This window comes from Enhydra lutris, unplaced genomic scaffold, assembly GCF_002288905.1.
Source record: "Enhydra lutris kenyoni isolate GAN:26980312 unplaced genomic scaffold, ASM228890v2 scaffoldscaffold40, whole genome shotgun sequence".
NCBI classification, from domain to species: Eukaryota; Metazoa; Chordata; class Mammalia; order Carnivora; family Mustelidae; genus Enhydra; species Enhydra lutris.
In genome coordinates, this window is record NW_019154124.1 from 6,401,851 (window position 1) to 6,420,861 (window position 19,011).

Genomic DNA, 19,011 nt, shown 5'->3' on the forward strand with positions numbered 1-19,011 from the left:
ACCTCCATTGTTTCTTTCTCCCTCTCCCCATTGTCTTCCTCTCTCTCACTCCCTCTATTACACAAACTTCTTATTTTGAAATAATAAAGACTCATAACAAGTTGCAAAAATAGTTCACAGAGGTTCTGAGCACCCATTAACCCAGTTCTCCCAATGGTCTCATAATCATAATGTATTACCAAAACCAAGTAATTGGTTGGCAAAGTACAATTAATCAGACTACAGATCTTACTCAGATTTCATCATTTTTTGCATACACTTTTTGTGTTTACTGTTATGACATTTTATCACATGTATAAATTTATGACATCATTATAATCAAGATATAGAACTGCTCTATCACCACAAAGCAAGTGTCCTTTGTGACGTCTCTTTATAGTCTTATCCTTATAGATTTACAACATTAATCAAGATATGGAACTATTCTATCACCACAAAGCAAGTGTCCTTTGTGATGTTTCTTTATAGTCTTATCCTCTGTCTCCTTCCCTAACCTTTGGAAGCTACTTGTCTAGTCTCAATTTCTATAATACTGTCACTCTAAAAATGTCATATAAATGGAATCATACAGTGTATGACATTTTGAGACTGGCTTTTTTCACTCAGCATGCTGCCCTTTAGTTCCATCTAAGTTGTATTTATCAATAGATCATTCTTTTTTTTTTTTAAGATTTTATTTATTTATTTATTTGACAGAGAGCGAGCAAGTGAACACAAGCAGGGGGAGCAGCAGGCAGAGGGAAAGGGAGAAGTAGGATCCTCACAGAGCAGAGGGTGGGTGTGGGGCCAATCCCAGGACCCTGGGATCATGACCGGACCTGAAGGCAGTTGCTTAACTGACTGAGCCACCCAGGCACACTTGTATCATTCCTCTTTATTGTTGAATAGTATTCCATTATATAGACATACTACAGTCTGTGTAACCATTTACTAACAGAAGGGTATTCTCATCATTTCTTGCTTTGGGTATTACAAATAAAGCTATAAATATTTGTGTACAGGTTTTTATGTGAAACTTTAAGTTTCATTTGTCCAAGACAAATGTCTAGGAATGTAATTGTTGGGTCATATGGTAGTTTTAAGTTTAGTTTTTCAACAAACTGCCAGACTGAATTTTAGAGTAGGTATATCATTTTACATTCCTAACAGCAATGTAGGAGAAATCCAATCCTTCCACATACTTGCCAGCATTTGGTATTATCAGTATTTTTTATTTTACCCATTCTAATAGGTAGTATCTCATTCTGGTTTTAATTTGCACTTCACTAATGGCTAGTGATGCTGAACATTTTGTGTTTCTATTTGCCACAATATATATATTCTATGGTTGCACTGTTTCTTAAATCTTATATAATCACAATTTTATGGGCATAAATCATTTTTTCCTCATTCTTGGGGAGAGATCATTCAGGATAAGATTTGGCTATGGTTCGGTATTTCTTAAATGACTACAATAAATGCAAAAACAAAAACAAACAAAATCCCCAGGCATTACAAACAGGATTCATATGCTCTAAGATTAGGGCCTGCACTTTAATCTCTAGTCTAGACGGTAAGAAATTATAGCCCACAGGCTGAATCTGGCCTGAGGCCTGCTTTTATGGCCTAAGAGCTAAGAATGACTTTTACATTTTTAAAGGGTTATTAAAAAAACATATTTTTTTTTTTATATGTAGCCTGCAACGTCTAACATATTTACTGTCTAGCCTTACAGGTAATGTTTGCAGATAAAAAGAAAGAAAACCTGGTCTTTTTGGTAAACATTAACAAAGTTGATGTCTAATTATCTAAGACATTCTCAGTTATCTTACACTTTAAAAAATGATGGGGAAACAAAAACACATTAAAAGCACAAACAGTCTGAAGGCAGTTTTTCCACATTAGCTCCCTGTTGAAGTATTTTTAAGTAGACAGCCATAAGCCTATAGCACTCTTCATTCTCTTACTGAATTTCTTCCATGTCATCTTAAAGCACATTTACGTAACTGACAAATCCATGTGCTATAAGCTTGGAGAAAACTCAAACTTCAGTGCGCTCTAAAAAAAGAATTATTTCTATGAGTCATATCAAAAAACTAGGTATTTTTCCCCCTTTGGAGGGAAAACACTGTCACTAGATTTTAAAAGTGGCATTCTGGGGGGTTTAGTACTATTTCATCCTCTTTTCCAACCCATGCACCAGTTTTCCATTGTAAATCACAATACCCTTAACTGTGTAACTCTCTGGCTTAAAAACAAGCTCAGAACTCTCTTTTGACTTGGTTGTCTAATTCCAAATGAATTCATTTTTTTATATGCTTTACATTTCCAGTCTGACTAAAATAAAGAGAACACAGTAGTATCACCTCCTCTACTAAGCAGACAAGGGCAAACATCATTTGGCTGGCGACATGCTTCATCTCTAATACTCTCCAACATCTAAACTGGGGGCTTTAAGACAAAAGGATTTTGTACCGCATGCAGTTTTGGGCTCACAGAATGTCTTGATATACACAGTGAGGTTTCATATCTAAGTTGATAAACCAAGACTAAAACCCAACAGAGAAGTCAATTTCTTTTAAGAAATATGTTACCTAAGCCACTCACCACTCATTAAATTTGCCATAAATGGGTAGAGCACAAAACTTGGAATCAAGGATCTTATAAGGATTAAAAAATGCACGCCAAAGGATATACACTGTGCACAGCTTTTAAAGTACATAAATGTTTCAGCCTGAGAGTCCCGGGCTTTCTTTTGACCTCCAAATAGCATATAATACTTATAAATCGCTTTAAGAATTGTACAAGGTACAGTTATTAGTGACAGCAAAAACGAAGGAAACCATGAAGCAGGAAATCAAATAAAATTACAGGCTGACACATCAAACCCTGTGGGAAGCCTGAGCCTAGGGACTAATTTTTACAGGCCTGGTTTCTTGCAGAAATCATGCAAAAGTCATGCTACAGATACAATCCAGACTTTTTAGCAGTGAGGGTATTTCTGTTTCTATGCCTCATAGGCTCTGTAAGGAAGGCCCAAATGAGCTGAGCTCAGCTGCCTATAATAACAACTCACATATAAAGCTGCTCATTATTTCCAAAATTGGGTTTCATGTTGGAAATCTCCACAGAAAAAGCAACTTGCCCTGATTTTCTTGAAAAAGTCCTCTCAAATTATTCCATCCAGGGGCACCTGGGTGGCTCAGTAGGTTAGGCCTCTGCCCTCGGCTCAGGTCATGGTCTCGAGGTCCTGGGATCCAGCCCTGCATCGGGCTCTCCTCAGCGGGGAGCATGCTTCCCCCTCTCTCTCTTTGCCTGCCTCTCTGCCTACTTGTGATCTCTGTCAAATAAACTTTGAAAAAAATTTTTCCATCCATTTGATAAATAAGGTCTGTGGCCTTCTGGGCACCAAACAGTTTTAGAATTAAAATGAAATATGAAAGCTTCTATAAACTCAGTCACTTGTTCACACAGCTCTGTCCAAAGGAACTGTTCTGTTTTTATCTGAGATCCCTCTGCACAATTACTCTAATAGATTTAAACTAATAATGAGAGACAATCTATAGATACAACTAGGGCTAACAGTATGTCATGTGGTACTCTACAAAAAAATTCTGATGATTAGTTCCTAGATTATTATGCTGTGGGCAGGAAATAAACTTCATTCTGCAACTTGGGCCTTCCTGGTTTAGGAAGGAAGGAGGGACTAGAAAACAAATACTTAACCTGGCGATTCACAGACCTGTACCCCTGGGGATAAAAATATATGTTTATAAAAAAATAAAATAAAAAAAAATTAAAAAAAAAAAAGAAAACAAATACTTTGAGAAGCCTCATAATAACCAATAAAGTAAGCATCTATCTTTCTCACAGCATCCAATTCCTATTTCCTCAACCAAAATTTATTGAAGGCTTATATGTTTGTTTGTTGATTTTAAGAGAGCTTGCAGCGGAGTCCAGGCCACTGACCTCTTTTTCCTGACTTACTGCAGTAACATGCTAATTAGCTTTTCCTTCACTCACCATTGTCCCTTACAATCTTTCTCACTCAAAATTTAGTGCACATTTGTAATGCACAGATTTGGTTGTATAAACCCAGATGAAAACCTTTTGGTGTCTTTGCAATGCACTTAGTATAAAATCCAAATCAGTCCTATATGATCTGACCCCTCCCAAAGTTTCCAGCCTTCCTTTATGCCACTTTCCCTACTCTATGTACTCTAGCTATGCTGCACTTCTCTCACTTATTCAAACTCACAATGCTAGTCTAATTTAGATGTGTCATGTGCTTTCACTCTACCATATACATACATTTAATACATTCATTCCACTTTACTATGTTCACTGATTTGTCTTGCCTTACTAGGATGTAACCTTCTCAGAGGATACCTTTCATTCCTAGTTTCTAGCAGTGTTTGGCTCAATAATCAATAAAAGTTTGTTGAGTGACTGACCAAATAAAGGAAAAGAGAGAAGACAGAAGCAGGGGCTATGCAAAGGAAAGATGATGTTTGTTTTTAAATATATTATGCTTGAGGTGGTACTGGCTGAGAGGAATAAGAATAGGTAAGAAAAAAAGAGATCAGGTCTGCAGGTACTGATTTTATCCAGTGACAGGACTAGTAAGTATTCTTAAGGGATTTAATGAGGTTTTTTCTTAATGGCTGAAATGTTGAAAATAGGGCTTTAAAACTGAATTAAAACTAAATGTAAATTTCAGGAAGGCACAAGATTCTACGAGTAACAATAAAAAAATGACAAAGTAACTTAAATTTCTAATTCAAAAATTCTTAATATACACAAAATAATTTGATTATGCTAACATTCAGAACATCATTAAACAAATTTATATTATTGCTTTAGATTATGGGGACCAAAAAAGGTAACTCTATTGCCTCCTTACTAAAATCAAGAGATTAGATCACATGAAGTTGATTCTTACTACATTTAATACAGTTAAATTTTCATCAAATTTTCACTATGTCACTAAGAGTCTACCTATCAGCCACTGAGTGACATTTGAGGGTGGGTATGTATACAGGTCTTATTTTTGCTACTTGTTATGCTTTTTGTTAAGATTCTATGATTTTTAACAAATTACTTTTTAGACTTTTATGACACACAAAATGAATAAAGGCATACCTTGCTTTATTGCACTTTGCTTTCTCGTGCTTTGTAGACACTGCATTTTTCACAAACTGAAGATCTGTGGCAACCCTGCAGTTGCTCACTTTGTGTCTGTGTGTCACATTTTGGTAATTCTCACCATATTTTAAACTTCTTCATTATTATTACATGTGTTATGATGATCTGTGATCAGTGGTCTTTGATTTTACTAAAGTGACTGATTTGAAGCACCATAAATGGCAACAATACAAGACTGCAAACTTAATTGATAAATGTGGTCAGTCCCCCATCTCTCTCTCTCTCCTTAGACCTCCCTATTTCCTGAGACACAACAATATTGTGCCAACAATATTAGGCCAATTAATAATCCTACAGTAATAATCCTATAATAGTCTCCAAGTGTTTAAGTGAAAATAAGAGTCATATACCTCTTACTTTAAATCAAAAGCTAAAAATGATTAAGCTTAGTGAGGAAGCCTTGTCCAAAGCCAAGACAGGCAGAAAGCTAGGTGTCCTGTGCCAAAATGTTAGCCAAGTTGTGAATGCAAAAGAAAAGTTCTTGAAGGAAAATTGAAAGTCTGACCAGTGAACAGACAAATGGTAAGAAAGTGAAATAGCCTTATTACTGATATGGAGAAAGTTTTAACAGTCTGGATAGAAGATCCAACCAACCACAACATTCCCTTAAGCCAAAGCCTAATCCAGAGCAAGGCCCTAACACACTTTAAGTCTATGAACGCTCAGGTGAGAAAGCTGAATGAGAAAGGTTTGATGCCAGCAGAGGCTGGTTCGTGACGTTTAAGGAAAGAAGCTGTCTCCATAACGTAAGAGTGCAGGGTGAAGCACAAGTGGCTAATGCAGAAGCTGCAGCAAATTATCCAGAAGATCTATGTAAGATCATTAATGAAGGTGATACACTAAACAACCAATTTTCAATGTATACAAACGCCTTATATTGGAGGAAGATGCCACCTAAGAATTTCATAGCTAGAGAGGAGAAGTCCATGCCTGGCTTCAAAACTTCAAAGGACAGGCTGACTCTCCTGATAGAGGTTAATCCAGCTGTTAACTTTAAGTTGAAGCCAATGCTGATTTACCACTCTGGAAATCCTAGGGCTCTTAAAAATTATGCTAAACCTACTCTGACTGGGCTCAATCAATGGAACAGCAAAACCTGGATGATAGCTCATCTGTTTACAACATGGTTTACTAAATATTTTAAGTCCACTGTTGAGACCTATTGTTCAAAAAAAAGATTCCTTTCAAAATATGACTGCTCATTGACAATGCAGCGGTCACCCAAGAGCTCTGATGAGATGTACAATGAGATTAATGTTCTCGTGCCTGCCAGCACAACATCCATCCTGCAGCGTATGGATCAAGGAGTCATTTCAACTTTCTAGTCTTATTATTTAAGAAATACATTTCATAAAGCTATAGCTGCACTAGAAAGTGATTTCTCTGATGCATCTGGGCAAAATAAATTAAAAACCTTCTGAAAAGGATTCATTACCCTAGCTGCCATTAAGGACATTCATGATTCATGGAAAGAGTTAAAGTATCAATATTAGCAGGAGTTTGGAAGAAGGTGACTCATGGATGACTTTGAAGGGTTCAAGACTTTAGTGGGGGAAGTAAATGCAAATGTAGTAGAAAGAGGAAAAGAAACAGAAGCAGAAGTAGAGTCTGAAGCTGTAACTGAACTGCTGCAATCTCAAGAGATAAATTTTAATGGATGAAGAGCTGCTTTTTATGGACAAACAAATAAAGTGGTTTCTCAAGACAGAATCCATTCCTGGCGAAGATGTTATAAAGACCGTGGGAATGACAACAAAGAATTTAGAATATTATACAAACTTACTTGATAAAGCAGCAGCAGAATTTGAGAGGATTGATTCTAATTCTGAAAGTTCTGTGTGTAAATGCTATCAAACAGCATTATGCATTACAGAGAAATCATTTGTGAAAGGAAGAATCAATGCTGCAAACTTCACTACTGTTTTACCTTAAGAAATTGCCATAGCTACCACAACCTTCAACCTTCAGCAACCCTTACCAGTCACCAGCCATCAACATCCATGCAAAAAGATTATGACTCACCAAAAGCTCAGATGATGATTAGCATTTTTTTTTGCAACAAAGCATTTTTAATTAAGGTATCTGTATTGTTTTTTTAGACACAGTGCTACTGTATACTTTAACAGACTACATCATAGTATAAATGTAGCTTTTATATGTACTAGGAAACTGAAAATATTCATTTGAGTTGCTTCATTGCAGTGGTGTGGATCAGAACGCACAAGATCTTTGAGGTATGCCTGTATTTGAAAATGAAACTGATCTCATGAAGACACTTCATTGGCACCACCACTACCACCGCACACTTTTTCAATGTCCTTCTCAATGCCATTCTGGTAAGATCTGAAGGAAAACTTCACCAGCATTAATTCTTTTTTTGTATTGTGTACATGTATTTAGTATGTATATGTATACAATAAATATTTTAAAAAGTAGTATCAGCCAACAGTGCAACCAGAGGTAATCAGAAAAAATGTGCAAAAGCCATTCATATTTCTGGGACTGAGAATTTGTTGTATTAAAAAAGCAAGTTTATAATGTGCATAATACCAAACCAAATTTGTGTTTATTCCAATCATACAAAGTTAAATTTGAGTCTTGTTATACATATATATTTAGATGATATTTAAGGCCAAGAGTTAGAAAGCAGCTATACCAGGAAAAAAAAAATTATGGTCTTAAAAATTTTTTAATTATAGTAAAAAATGCATAAAACATACAATCTCAATCATTTTTAAGTTACAGATCAGTAGTGTTAAGTATACTCACATCACTGTACAACAGATCTCCAGAACTTTTTCATCTTGCAAAACTGAAATGCTATATACACTCTTTGAATAACTTCCCATTCTCCCCTTCCCCTGCTTTCTGTTTCTATAAATCTGACTACTTTAGATATCACATATAAGAGGAATCATACAGTATTTGTCTTTTTGTGACTGGTTTATTTCACTTAGCATGATGTCCTGAAGGTTCATCCATGTTTCATCATGTGACAAGATTTCCTTCCATTTTAAGGCTAAATAATATTCCACTTTATGTATATACCACATTTCACTTATCCATTCATCTATCAATAGACATTTGGGTTGCTTTTACCTTTTCACTACTGTGAGTAATGCTGCTGTGAACATGGGTGTGCAAACATCTCCTGGAGATAGAAAATTTTTTAAACTGATTTTATCCAATGTCATCTAGGAGCGTTTCAAACTAAATGCCAGCATTGTGCTACTTACTGATAAGCAGTTGGAAGAAAAGAGTGTCAAACACCAAAATGTGACAATGGAAAGGAATAAAAGAGTAAAATTGCAGGAAAGCATACCATATTTCTACCTATGTATGGATGATGACTATTCATCTCACATAGTAAAATGTGTTATCCTTACCAGTAATTATTACAGCATCGTCTTTATGAACTTCAGTCATTTCTTGAACATGGACTTCTGAGTTCACATCAACCTCTCTTCCTGATAACTGTAAATGAGCTTGAAGAGAAGATGCAACCTTGACAAGAATAGAGCCTATAATAAATTTTAAAAAGTTTATTAATGCAAGAAAATAAAAATACCAGGGGCTATTTGAAAAATGACTGAAAGAGTAGCAATGCTCCTGGAACACTGTCTTTAACTCCTTAGCACACTTTATTTACCCAGCAGTGCAGGGCACCTGAATGGCTCAGTCGGTTAAGCATCTGCCTTCAGCTCAGGTCATGATCCTAGGGTCCTGGGATTGAGCCCCACATCAGATTCCCTGCTCAGCTGGGAATCTGCTTCTTCCCTCTCCCTCTGACCCTACCCCTGATTGTGCTCGCTTTCAGTCTCTCTCTAATGAAAAACAAACAAACAAACAAACAAACCAACAAAAAAAAACCCAACTTTAAAAGAATATAAACAGCAGTGCCTTTTCCTTACTTCCAAGGCATTCACATTAACTTCTGCCAAGGGCATGAGTCATTAGAATATTGTGAACTTGTTCGGCAAATAGCCCTAGTCAGCTTATCCAATATCAGAAAAGTGAGTAGTAAACTTTGTAGACAATGTTCACCATTAATTGAGCATTTACTGAGAGCAAGACAGCTGAAATGATCTCTTAATTTACGTATCAACTTTATGAGGTATTATTAGAATTCCAATTTTAAAATGAGAACTTGCTCAAGTAACCACTAGCACTAGTGTTGGAATCTAGCTTCACTTCAGTGACAAGAGCCCATGCTCTTAACCGCTGTGGTATTTCACACACTGCTCCCTCATAATATTATAGGAGTTGTGATTTCCCTGATCACTGTGACAAAACTAGAATCCTAAGCTCTTGTGCTTTCAGTTGTATCTTGTATGTGTGCACTGGGGAGGGAGGGGTGGTGGTGGAAAAGAATGATAACTATAAAAAGGGAACATCTGAATTTCAACTAATGTTTCTTTTCAATGGATTAGTCTTTTAGGTGCCTGAGACAAGACATTCAAGTTTATTTCCATACAATCTTGTAGAAATTTAAGCTTTTAAAGGAGGAAATAAGAAAAAGTATTCCGTTAGCAAATAAATAATTTTCTAAAACAACTACATAGGTTGCAGGGCAAACTCACCAACACACTCCTGTTTCACTCTGTTTCTCATATATCAAATCAAGTAAGAGGCTCTGGCCAAAGAGCATTAAGCCCATTTCCTCTGCAGACAAAGGTGGTCAGGACGACTTTCATTGTGAATGTTGTAAAGATTCCTTTTAAAATGGACTTATTTATGGGTCATTGTTTGTCTCTTAGTTTGGTTAACATCAGCCTAAATTTCTCTAATTTCTTATCTTCTCCATCTTTCTACCTGGAGCCAGAAAGTCTGGGGTAAAACTGATAAACTCTCATAATTAACCCCCAAAAAGGTGGGGTGGGAAACAAAGCATATCACTGCAACTGGGTTATTTTATTTATAAAACAAACTGCTTTTCAGATTTTAAATATAAACTACTGATAGGAGAGTCCCTATAACAACAGGTTTGAGGGACTAAGGGGGAAAAAAACCTAGAAAATTTCAGAATGAATAAAGATGCATGCTTTTCTACCAAAATACTTTAAGAAGTAGGAAAAAAAATAGATTTTTAAAACTATTCTGTAGCACTTTTTACCTCTAAATACATCAAATGTGGTAATTTTATGAATACTTTTTTTCTGTTCTTAAATGAAAGAGATGTTAAATCTATGATAGCTTTAAAATGTTAAGCATTGCAACTACTTCTTCCCTCATCTCTCTCTACATTCTTGAAAAACAAGTCATCACTATCAAAACTCCATTATTATCTGTGAAAGAAGAATTCCCATGATTTGAAAACTTTCCCAAATGTCCCATCTTTATCTTTTTTAGAAAGGAGAGCTCTTGCTACATTTTCAACCTCTTTCACTTCATAAACTATTTTGATGGTTACTGACACCAATACCATTTTTTAAATTAAAATGTTAACTAATACTAACCATACCATTTATTGAAGGCATACTATATTAAGATCATTGGTTTCATCACGGACAAATTTTAAATGGAAGAGTCAGTACTCAGATGCAGGTCTGACTTTTAAGCCTAAACACAGCCTTTTTGAAAGCATTAATAAGGTTAACTCATAAGAAGAGAGAAAACAAGCATGCAACATTCTTTTTCACATGGCAAAATAGAGAACATCTAAGAGACACAAGTGGTTGGCTCCCAAACCCTACAGCAAGACAGGGGCAGAGCTGGAAAGGATTCTAGATGTCTTTACAAGCATTAAGCAACAGAATCCTGAATAATTTTCCATTACTCTTTTAAAAAGTTACTATTCCTAAGTATAGTTAGAATTAAAAGACCTGAACTAAGACAGAAATTTTTGTTTTCAGTTATCTTTAAGCTTCATGCCAGTCCAAACAGGAAAAACCACACAATTATAAACTTAATCAACTCTTGCAGCATCACATCCTATTTCAATAGATTACTAGAACAAGATCCCAAATAATGCTCAAAAATATTTTAAGTTGATGAAGATTAACAATGATTTTTGTTTGTCTTATTTTACTTTTTTGTCCATCCATACAAAACAGGAAATAACTTTCATGTAAGAGCTACTTATTGAAAACTTTGTACTCTGTTACTAGTTATAGTAAATTAGTAATGGTTTACATTTTTTCTCTTAGGGCCTTCATAATAAGAGAATATATGACTTTTATGGCACTTACAAAATACCCTGAATGGCATTACTGAAGCTCTCAGGAATTCAGTGAGAACACAATATTATCCTATTTTAAAAGAAAAAAATGCAATCTTGAGAAATCAAATCACATCTCTGTGTCAGCAAAAAAACTTCTGTTTAAGGCCTTTGTGTTTGTAGTTTCATTTTGACACTCTGAGAGCCGTTGGACAAAAAAGTATTAAACCAACATCACCAAGAAATTGCCAACAGCAGGTTTCTGTAAGGAAGTATTCCTTGTTATACATATATAGTCCTGTTCTGGCCAATATGCAGATCTTCTAGATTTTATTTAAAACTTTTTTTTAAACAACTACATTTCTTAGTTTTCTGCACCCAGGTCACTTCAGCCCCTAAGGCTAAGCTACTCCAAGTATCCGAGCCACTTGCCACCATGTACACACAGACAAATATTCAGTCTTCATATGAATAAAAAGTGTATTAGTTTTAATGAAATACTTGAATTCTTAGAATAAATTATTTGTAACAGAAATAAGATTTTAGAAGAAATACATCATAATAAGACTTAATACTTTAAGAGATTAAGTCAACAATGACTTTAGAGGACCTTCCTGATGACACCTTTTTTTCAGGATCATACATTGCAAAGAATTACTCTAGTGTGATGGCTCTAGAAGATCTGATTACAGGATGGTAGAAAGCTTCCAAAAGAATGTACAGGAGCATTTTCCCTCCAAAGAATATTCTATTTCAGACATAAAACCAAACTGAAAAGCCCAAACAGTAACACTAAATAATTCCACAGTAACAGTCAATATTTTCTAACATTTTTGTTTGAACTACAAAGGGAACAACAGTCTTTATGGCCATCTTACAAAACTTACAAAAGTTTCAAAAATCATTTTGGTCCAGAGGACCAGTATTCCAGTCAGTCTTTATTATTCTTTTCTTTTTCTCTTTTTAAAGAATTTATTTTTAAGCAATCTCTACACCCAATGTGGGGCTCAAACTCACAACCCCAAGATCAAGAGTTGCATGTTCCACCAACTGAGCCAGCCAGGTGCCGTTCTGGTCAGTCTTTATTTCATTTTATTTTTTAAAAGATTTTATTTATTCATTTGAGAAAGACAGAAAGGGGGAGAGAGAGAGAGAGAGAGAGAGAGAATATGGTGGGGTGGGGGGGGGCAGAGAGTAACAGAGAAACAGATACACCATTGAGCAAGGAGCCTAATTCAGGGCTCTGTCCCCCAGGATCATGACCTGAGCTGAAGGCCAGTTACTTAACCAACTGAGCCCACCACCATCAGTCTTTAAATTGAGTTTTATCAGAAGAAAATTTTCTTGAACTCATGTCAGTATAGATAAAATAAACTGACCATCTCTTTCCTGGATGTTATTACATAAACCTTCCATAGACCATATATCAAAATATTCCACTTGGCTAACCTTCATGGGATTTCAACTCCACTTTCCCTAGCTGGCTGACATAAACATCTATTGCACCCTGATGAGTTGAGGCCTGTAGACATCCAGAGGATGAATCTAGGAAAAAAAAAAAAACTGTAAGTATAATCATTCTTATTGTAATAACTGAAATGATAAACTTGAAATAAAGGACTCTACTTCGGCAGTAGGATAAGGCACTAAGGGTCTTGCAAGGTTTTGTATTTTCCCCATAGTTATGCCATCTTTCACTTTAAAAAGAAAACAGAATCAGTAATCTACACCTAGATAACAAAAAATCCCTATGTCTATAGTCACCTACATAACTTATTGATAAACATGCTTACTATGCAACCTAATATCTAGGAAGGACAGTACACAAGCTGTGGATCATTCAGAGCCAAGATTATTAAGCACCATTGATATAATTAGTTTATTATCAACTTTCAATATTTACGAAAGAATTTTCTCTCACGTACAGATACACAGAAGTAGTAACAAAGTCAACAAAGATCAGAACTTCTTATATTTTTTCCTTTCAGCAAAACTGCTAGTCCTAAAAAATTCTGCTAATAATGAAAGCTTACTCTAGATAAGATTTTGTTGCATTTCTTAAACAGAAATGGAGAAAAGGGAGTCACTTAAAGAGTGAGTGAAGCTTGTTTCTTTTCAAATTTCTGGAATTGAACATATACCTTTCAGTCAGGAGAAGAAAACCATAATTAAAGTGGTGCTGATTTGAAACTCAAGTATTGTCGTCATTGACCCCAGTTTTCAAAAAGTCAGCATTTCAAGTTCAAGGGAAAGCTGACCAAGTTAGAGACAAAGAAGTAAGAGAATGATGTTGAAGAGTCAGCACTAAGTAGCTCCTTCTTCCTCAACCATGACAACTGAACCTTTGATCTAATATTCTGTCTGACTGTCCTGGGAAGGCCAAAGTGTATTTTTTTTAGAAAGGCCTCTTAAAAAGGATATTTTATCAAGAATTTTACTACTTCAAAGTGGAAACAAATCAGGGAGTGTGGTGAAAATATTGCCAAAAATTATATTAAACTTTTAGTAAAATGTGAAGAAAAAACATTTGTATACTATACATTTTTCTTCAAATTTTTACATGACCCTAAACAAAGCTACTTGGGAATAAACTAGTTAAAATCTGACCCCAAGATAATTCATAATAATTATCTGTAACCTATACTGAAAAAATGGCCTTTATTGGACCCACTTTCTTTAAATCCTAAGTTCAAAAGTTAACACTGATGGTGGGAAATTAAGCCATTAGTGATAAATGACACAGACTAGTTGGGCAAAGAATATCTTTCTCCTCAGTTACCAACAGAAACTCCTCTTAAATAACTTCTTAATGCATCCTAAAAGAAGTCAAGTAAAAATATATTATGATTAAAAAATGTGGACTACACAATGTGTGTATTATCCCAGGTTGAACAAAGTAAAATATCTGAAACATTAGTTTGCTTTCTTACTTTCTCTAGGGGGAAAAAAAACACCAGATGTTCATGAGGCTAATAAATAGTACTTTTTCACTTCTCCCTCCAAGCCCATGGGAAATAACAGCTAAATAATTTTATCACAAGCCACTGAGTAATTACATCCTCATGTTATCAGTCTTGAGCTCTGATAATGGCCAATCCCTTAGAGACGGTCCCCCCCCCACAAAAAAAAAAATCAAAACTCAAGATGTTTTCAAAAGAGAAAGTAAAAGTGATATTGGAAAAGCGATGTAGCAAAACAAACAATAATTTTCTTTTGTTTTGTGTAATACAAATGATTGGAAGTAAGAATTAATTACCAAGAGTCAAACTAAGACTTTCTTTACAAAGTTTCATTTTTTGGAAATTCACCTAATGGAGAAATTCTATAGCTCTCAGAAGAAGCCTTAAGGGAAATATGCATTTGAGGGTGATTAAGAAGTGAACAGAAATTATTAGCGCAGTAAGTGTTTGGAATAAGTGGGCTCTCACTGAAAGTTAGCTATCATCACGATTTTGGACAAGGATCTGGTTGGTCTCATAGAGACCACTGAGTTTTCCTGGAAACTTACACATACAAAACTGATGTTAACTACTAGTTAATCACTACATAAAACCAAAAAACCCAACTACATACAACCAAAAACCCCAGATATTTGCAATATACATTTAACTAACAGCAGAGAAAAACAACTACTTGAAAGGCTAAAATTCCAAACTTTCAGATAAAGGAAAAATTCTTTTCAATCAGTCAAGCAAGTTCAGAAAGTTCTTCTGAATATTTACCATTTTACTTCAAGTTTCAACATATACATACTAAGGAACAGCAACACAACAGATACTTCTTCATTTCTGCAACTTGATTCCTACATTTCTAAACCTACACTAATTGCCAAGAACAAGGAACAAATTTCACATACAGGATGTAAAGGATTTGCAAAGGTAGAACTGTAAGGTCATTTTAAGTAAGGTTTTTTAGGTATCCTGCCTTGGTATTCCGTATTAGAGAGGAGGCATTAGGAGGCTGGGCTTACGAGGGGCACACAAGGCAATCACCCCACCTCCTGCTCCAAACATGAAGATATTCTTTTTTTTAAAGATAAAATTACCAGTACGTGGCTTCTGGCAGTGCCTTCCAAAAGAGACAACACAGGATAGAGAAAGTAAAGCTAGGTGAGCAACTCTATTAGCACTCCAATCCTACTATTACCTATTACCAAGCTTTGCTTTCTATTGTTGACTCATTTTACTTTATTTTTAAGATTTTATTTATTTATTTGACAGACGGATCACAAGTAGGCAGAGAGGCAGGCAGAGAGAGAGGAGGAAGCAGGGTCCCTGCTGAGCAGAGAGCCTGATGTGGGGCTCGATCCCAGGACCCTGAGATCATGACCTGAGCTGAAGGCAGAGGCTTTAACCCACTGAACCACCCAGGTGCCCCTCATTTTACTTTATTTTTAAAGATTTATTTATTTATTGGGGAGGGGGAGAGAGAGAGAGCGAGCGCGCGCATGCTGGCAGAGGTAGAGAATCTTTAAGCACTGAGGGCAGTTTCTCAACACCCATTCCAATATTTTGAAGCCTCTGCTATTCTAATACATTTCCCTCTCAAGTTCCACAAATCACTTATTTCTTTTTAACTAATTTGCTTTTACTAATCTCAATTCCTCAAAAATCCAGTAGACTTTAACTAGGTTATCATGATTTGTAGAGTAGCCTTAACTTTCTCCAGCAAAGCTTTTATGAAAAATACAAGCCAACCACTTAAGAAACTTCAAATAGGGGCACCTGGGTGGCTCAGTGGGTTAAAGCCTCTGCCTTCAGCTCAGGTCATGATCTCAGGGTCCTGGGATCGAGCCCCGCGTCGGGCTCTCTGCTCCACAGGGAGCCTGCTTCCTCCCCTCTCTCTCTGCCTGCCTCTCTGCCTACTTGTGATTTCTCTCTCTCTGTCAAATAAATAAAATCTTTAAAAAAAAAAAAAAAGAAACTTCAAATAAACATTACACTTGTCACCTTTGGGATTAAGGCATCATATTCAAAATTTCAGCAGACTCATGACAACAATGGCTTATAAGTTCTATAGCAGGGATGGCAAACTACAGCCCTCCTCCTTTTTCTCCTGTTTTCATTAATGAAGTTTTATTGGAACATAGACACATCCATTTGTGTGTATACTGTCAATGACTGCTTTGTGTTAAAATGAGAGAGTTGCATAGTACAGACAGACTGTGTGGCCACACAAAAATACTTAATATCTGGCCCTTTACAAAGTATGCAGACTCCTAGAGGAAATAAGCTCTTAATTTTTTTTTTAAAGTAAAATTTAAGTCTGTGTAAGACAAAGAGATTTACCAATCTACTGAAATCAGTTCTTTTCCTAAGGCCTCACTTACTTAGTCTCCCACTCTCCCCAAGTTCTCTTTCTTTACCTTGAAAATGACAGGTTCATTCCATTTTCAGGGCTTATACTGGCTTTTCCTCTATCTGGAAAGCTCTGCATCCAGAATTTTATGAGCCTCTTTCCCATTATTCTGGCTTTAGTTCAAATGTCCCTTCCTCAGACCCTCCCTGATTGCTAAATGCTGTAGCTTTCTTTTCCCCACTCTTTATCCCATTACCCTCTCTTATTTATTCATTGCATGATCTGAAGTTATCTTTGGTTATTTACATGCTTATTGTCTTTCTTCTCAGGCCAAACGTGAGCATGGAGACTACGTCTTGTTGACCATAATATTCTCTAGTACCTTAAAGAGTTCCTGGTATATAGCAGGCAATCAATAAAATAGATGTTGACTAGTTACTGCAATACTCAAGATTGTCTTCAAACATTAACACAATGTTAAAATAATAAATAGAGACATAATTTATATCTTTTTTCCAAAGTCCACACTATGACAGATCAAAATATGATAACAAATAAATACGTTTTCTCTTATTTTAAGAGATTCTTCCAAAATAAATCCCCAAATTTATCAACCACATTTACAAAATAAGAATTCAACCTTTAAGTATCTTCACATATTTGTGGATTTTTAAGAACCTAAAACTACAGACACAACTTATATTTTGCTAAAGAAAATTATGAAGGGTCTATAACTACTGCTATTATTGTGGTCAATTATATTTCTTTTTTTTTTTTTTTTAAGATTTGTTTATTCATTTGAAAGAGAGAGCCAGAGAGAGCACATATATGTGCAAGTGAGGGGAGAGGCAGAGGGAAAAGACTCTCCAAGCAGATTCCCTGCCAACCAGAGACCCCAATTCAGGGCTCTATCTCGGGACCCCAAGGATCACCACCCACGCCAAAACCAAGAGTCAGACGTTCAATCAACTGAGCCACCCAGGCACCCCTATACTTCTTCACACTGGAGTCAGGTCATTTTCTTTGTGTGGAGATTTATCTAAGAAAAATAAAACATTTTGCCTGCAAATCCCTCTAGCATGTAATAGTGAGAAAAAGAAAAAGTTCATATGGAAAATTAAAAAGAATTTATAATGTTAATCATTTATACAGAATTTGAAACCATCTTCAAATATCTACATTACTTCTCATTTCATACTTGCTATTACAATTCTTTTCCAGTATGGATAAATAACCATTTATTTCCAATTTTCGAGAGAATGGTTTTCCATTTATGTTCCCATATTTCCATTCAAGAATAACACTAGCATTATTGTATTATATCATATTATAAGTATTCCTCAGATTCCTATCTGCCTAATGGGCCTTCTAGTTGGTAGTTCAATTCCCTGTGCCTCCCAATCTGCAACATTCTCCTCCTTTTCCTCCCTTGCCTTATTGCTGCAAACTCTGCCCATGTCTAGCATTTTCCTTCTTCAGCTAGTTCAGCCTCTCTCTCACCAGTATACCTTTTTGTTCACCCTAGAAATTTCCCTTACCATCTCTAGATGTGTCCTCTGATGAAATGGCCTGAAGAGTCAACAATAAATCTGACCAGAAACAGCTAATCCTTCTGTCATGTATTAGTTAAAATGATTTATAACTATCACTTAAGAAGCTGTTATTTTCAACTTAATCACTCACTGAACAATAAAGTTTCAATCTCTTGAAAATTCTTAAAAAGATATGTACTTTAAGCCAGAAAATTCAAGAGTGATAGTGGAAACGACTATTAAAGATGTTCACTCTCTCAATCAGTACAAAGGAAAGATAAATGTAAAATGTCAAAAAGGACAAAACCCAGAGGCCCTGGGCATTCGTACTGGCCATAAGCCACAGCTTCCCCACAAAGGTCTTAGTTTCCCATCCCTACACTCAACCCTCTAAGGTCTAAAAACAACCAGCACTCTTTAGGGTGCGCCTTTGCCTAATAGGTAAGCAGGTGCTACTTGGGACAGAGAAAAACTCTATCTAAACTATCTGGAAATCTAGGGGCACTTGGGTGGCTCAGTGGGTTAAAGCCTCTACCTTCGGCTCAGGTCATGATCTCGGGGTCCTGGGATTGAGCCCCGTATCAGGCTCTCTGCTCGGTGGGGAGCCTGCTTCCCCCTCTCTCTGTCTGCCTCTCTGCCTACTTGTGATCTCTGTCTGTCAAATAAATAAATAAATAAAGTCTTTCAAAAAATAAATAAATAAATAAATAAACTATCTGGAAATCTGAACTTTTTCTTCCAAAGGCACAGCATTACATGTAGTCATGAGGTCTAAGGTGCCATTAGCCACTATTAGTCCTGGCTTAGGATTAGAACAATAGTAAAAATGACTATTATTTA

The 19,011-nt window shown here is 35.9% G+C and overlaps 1 protein-coding gene across 4 annotated transcripts in view; it reads right to left on the reverse strand.

Moving 5' to 3' along the window:
* The window catches only part of LOC111155348 (family with sequence similarity 185 member A), a 56,224-nt gene that overhangs the window by 6,611 nt on the left and 30,602 nt on the right, over positions 1-19,011 (reverse strand). For 3 of the 4 annotated variants that reach the window (XM_022515502.1, XM_022515500.1, XM_022515499.1), the window contains 2 exons: positions 12,791-12,886; positions 8,571-8,705 (listed from right to left, as the gene is read on the reverse strand). In XM_022515502.1, the coding sequence (XP_022371210.1) occupies positions 8,571-8,705; positions 12,791-12,886 (231 nt within the window). The remainder of the gene's footprint in view (positions 1-8,570; positions 8,706-12,790; positions 12,887-19,011) is intronic. The other variant, XM_022515501.1, reaches the window with a different exon arrangement.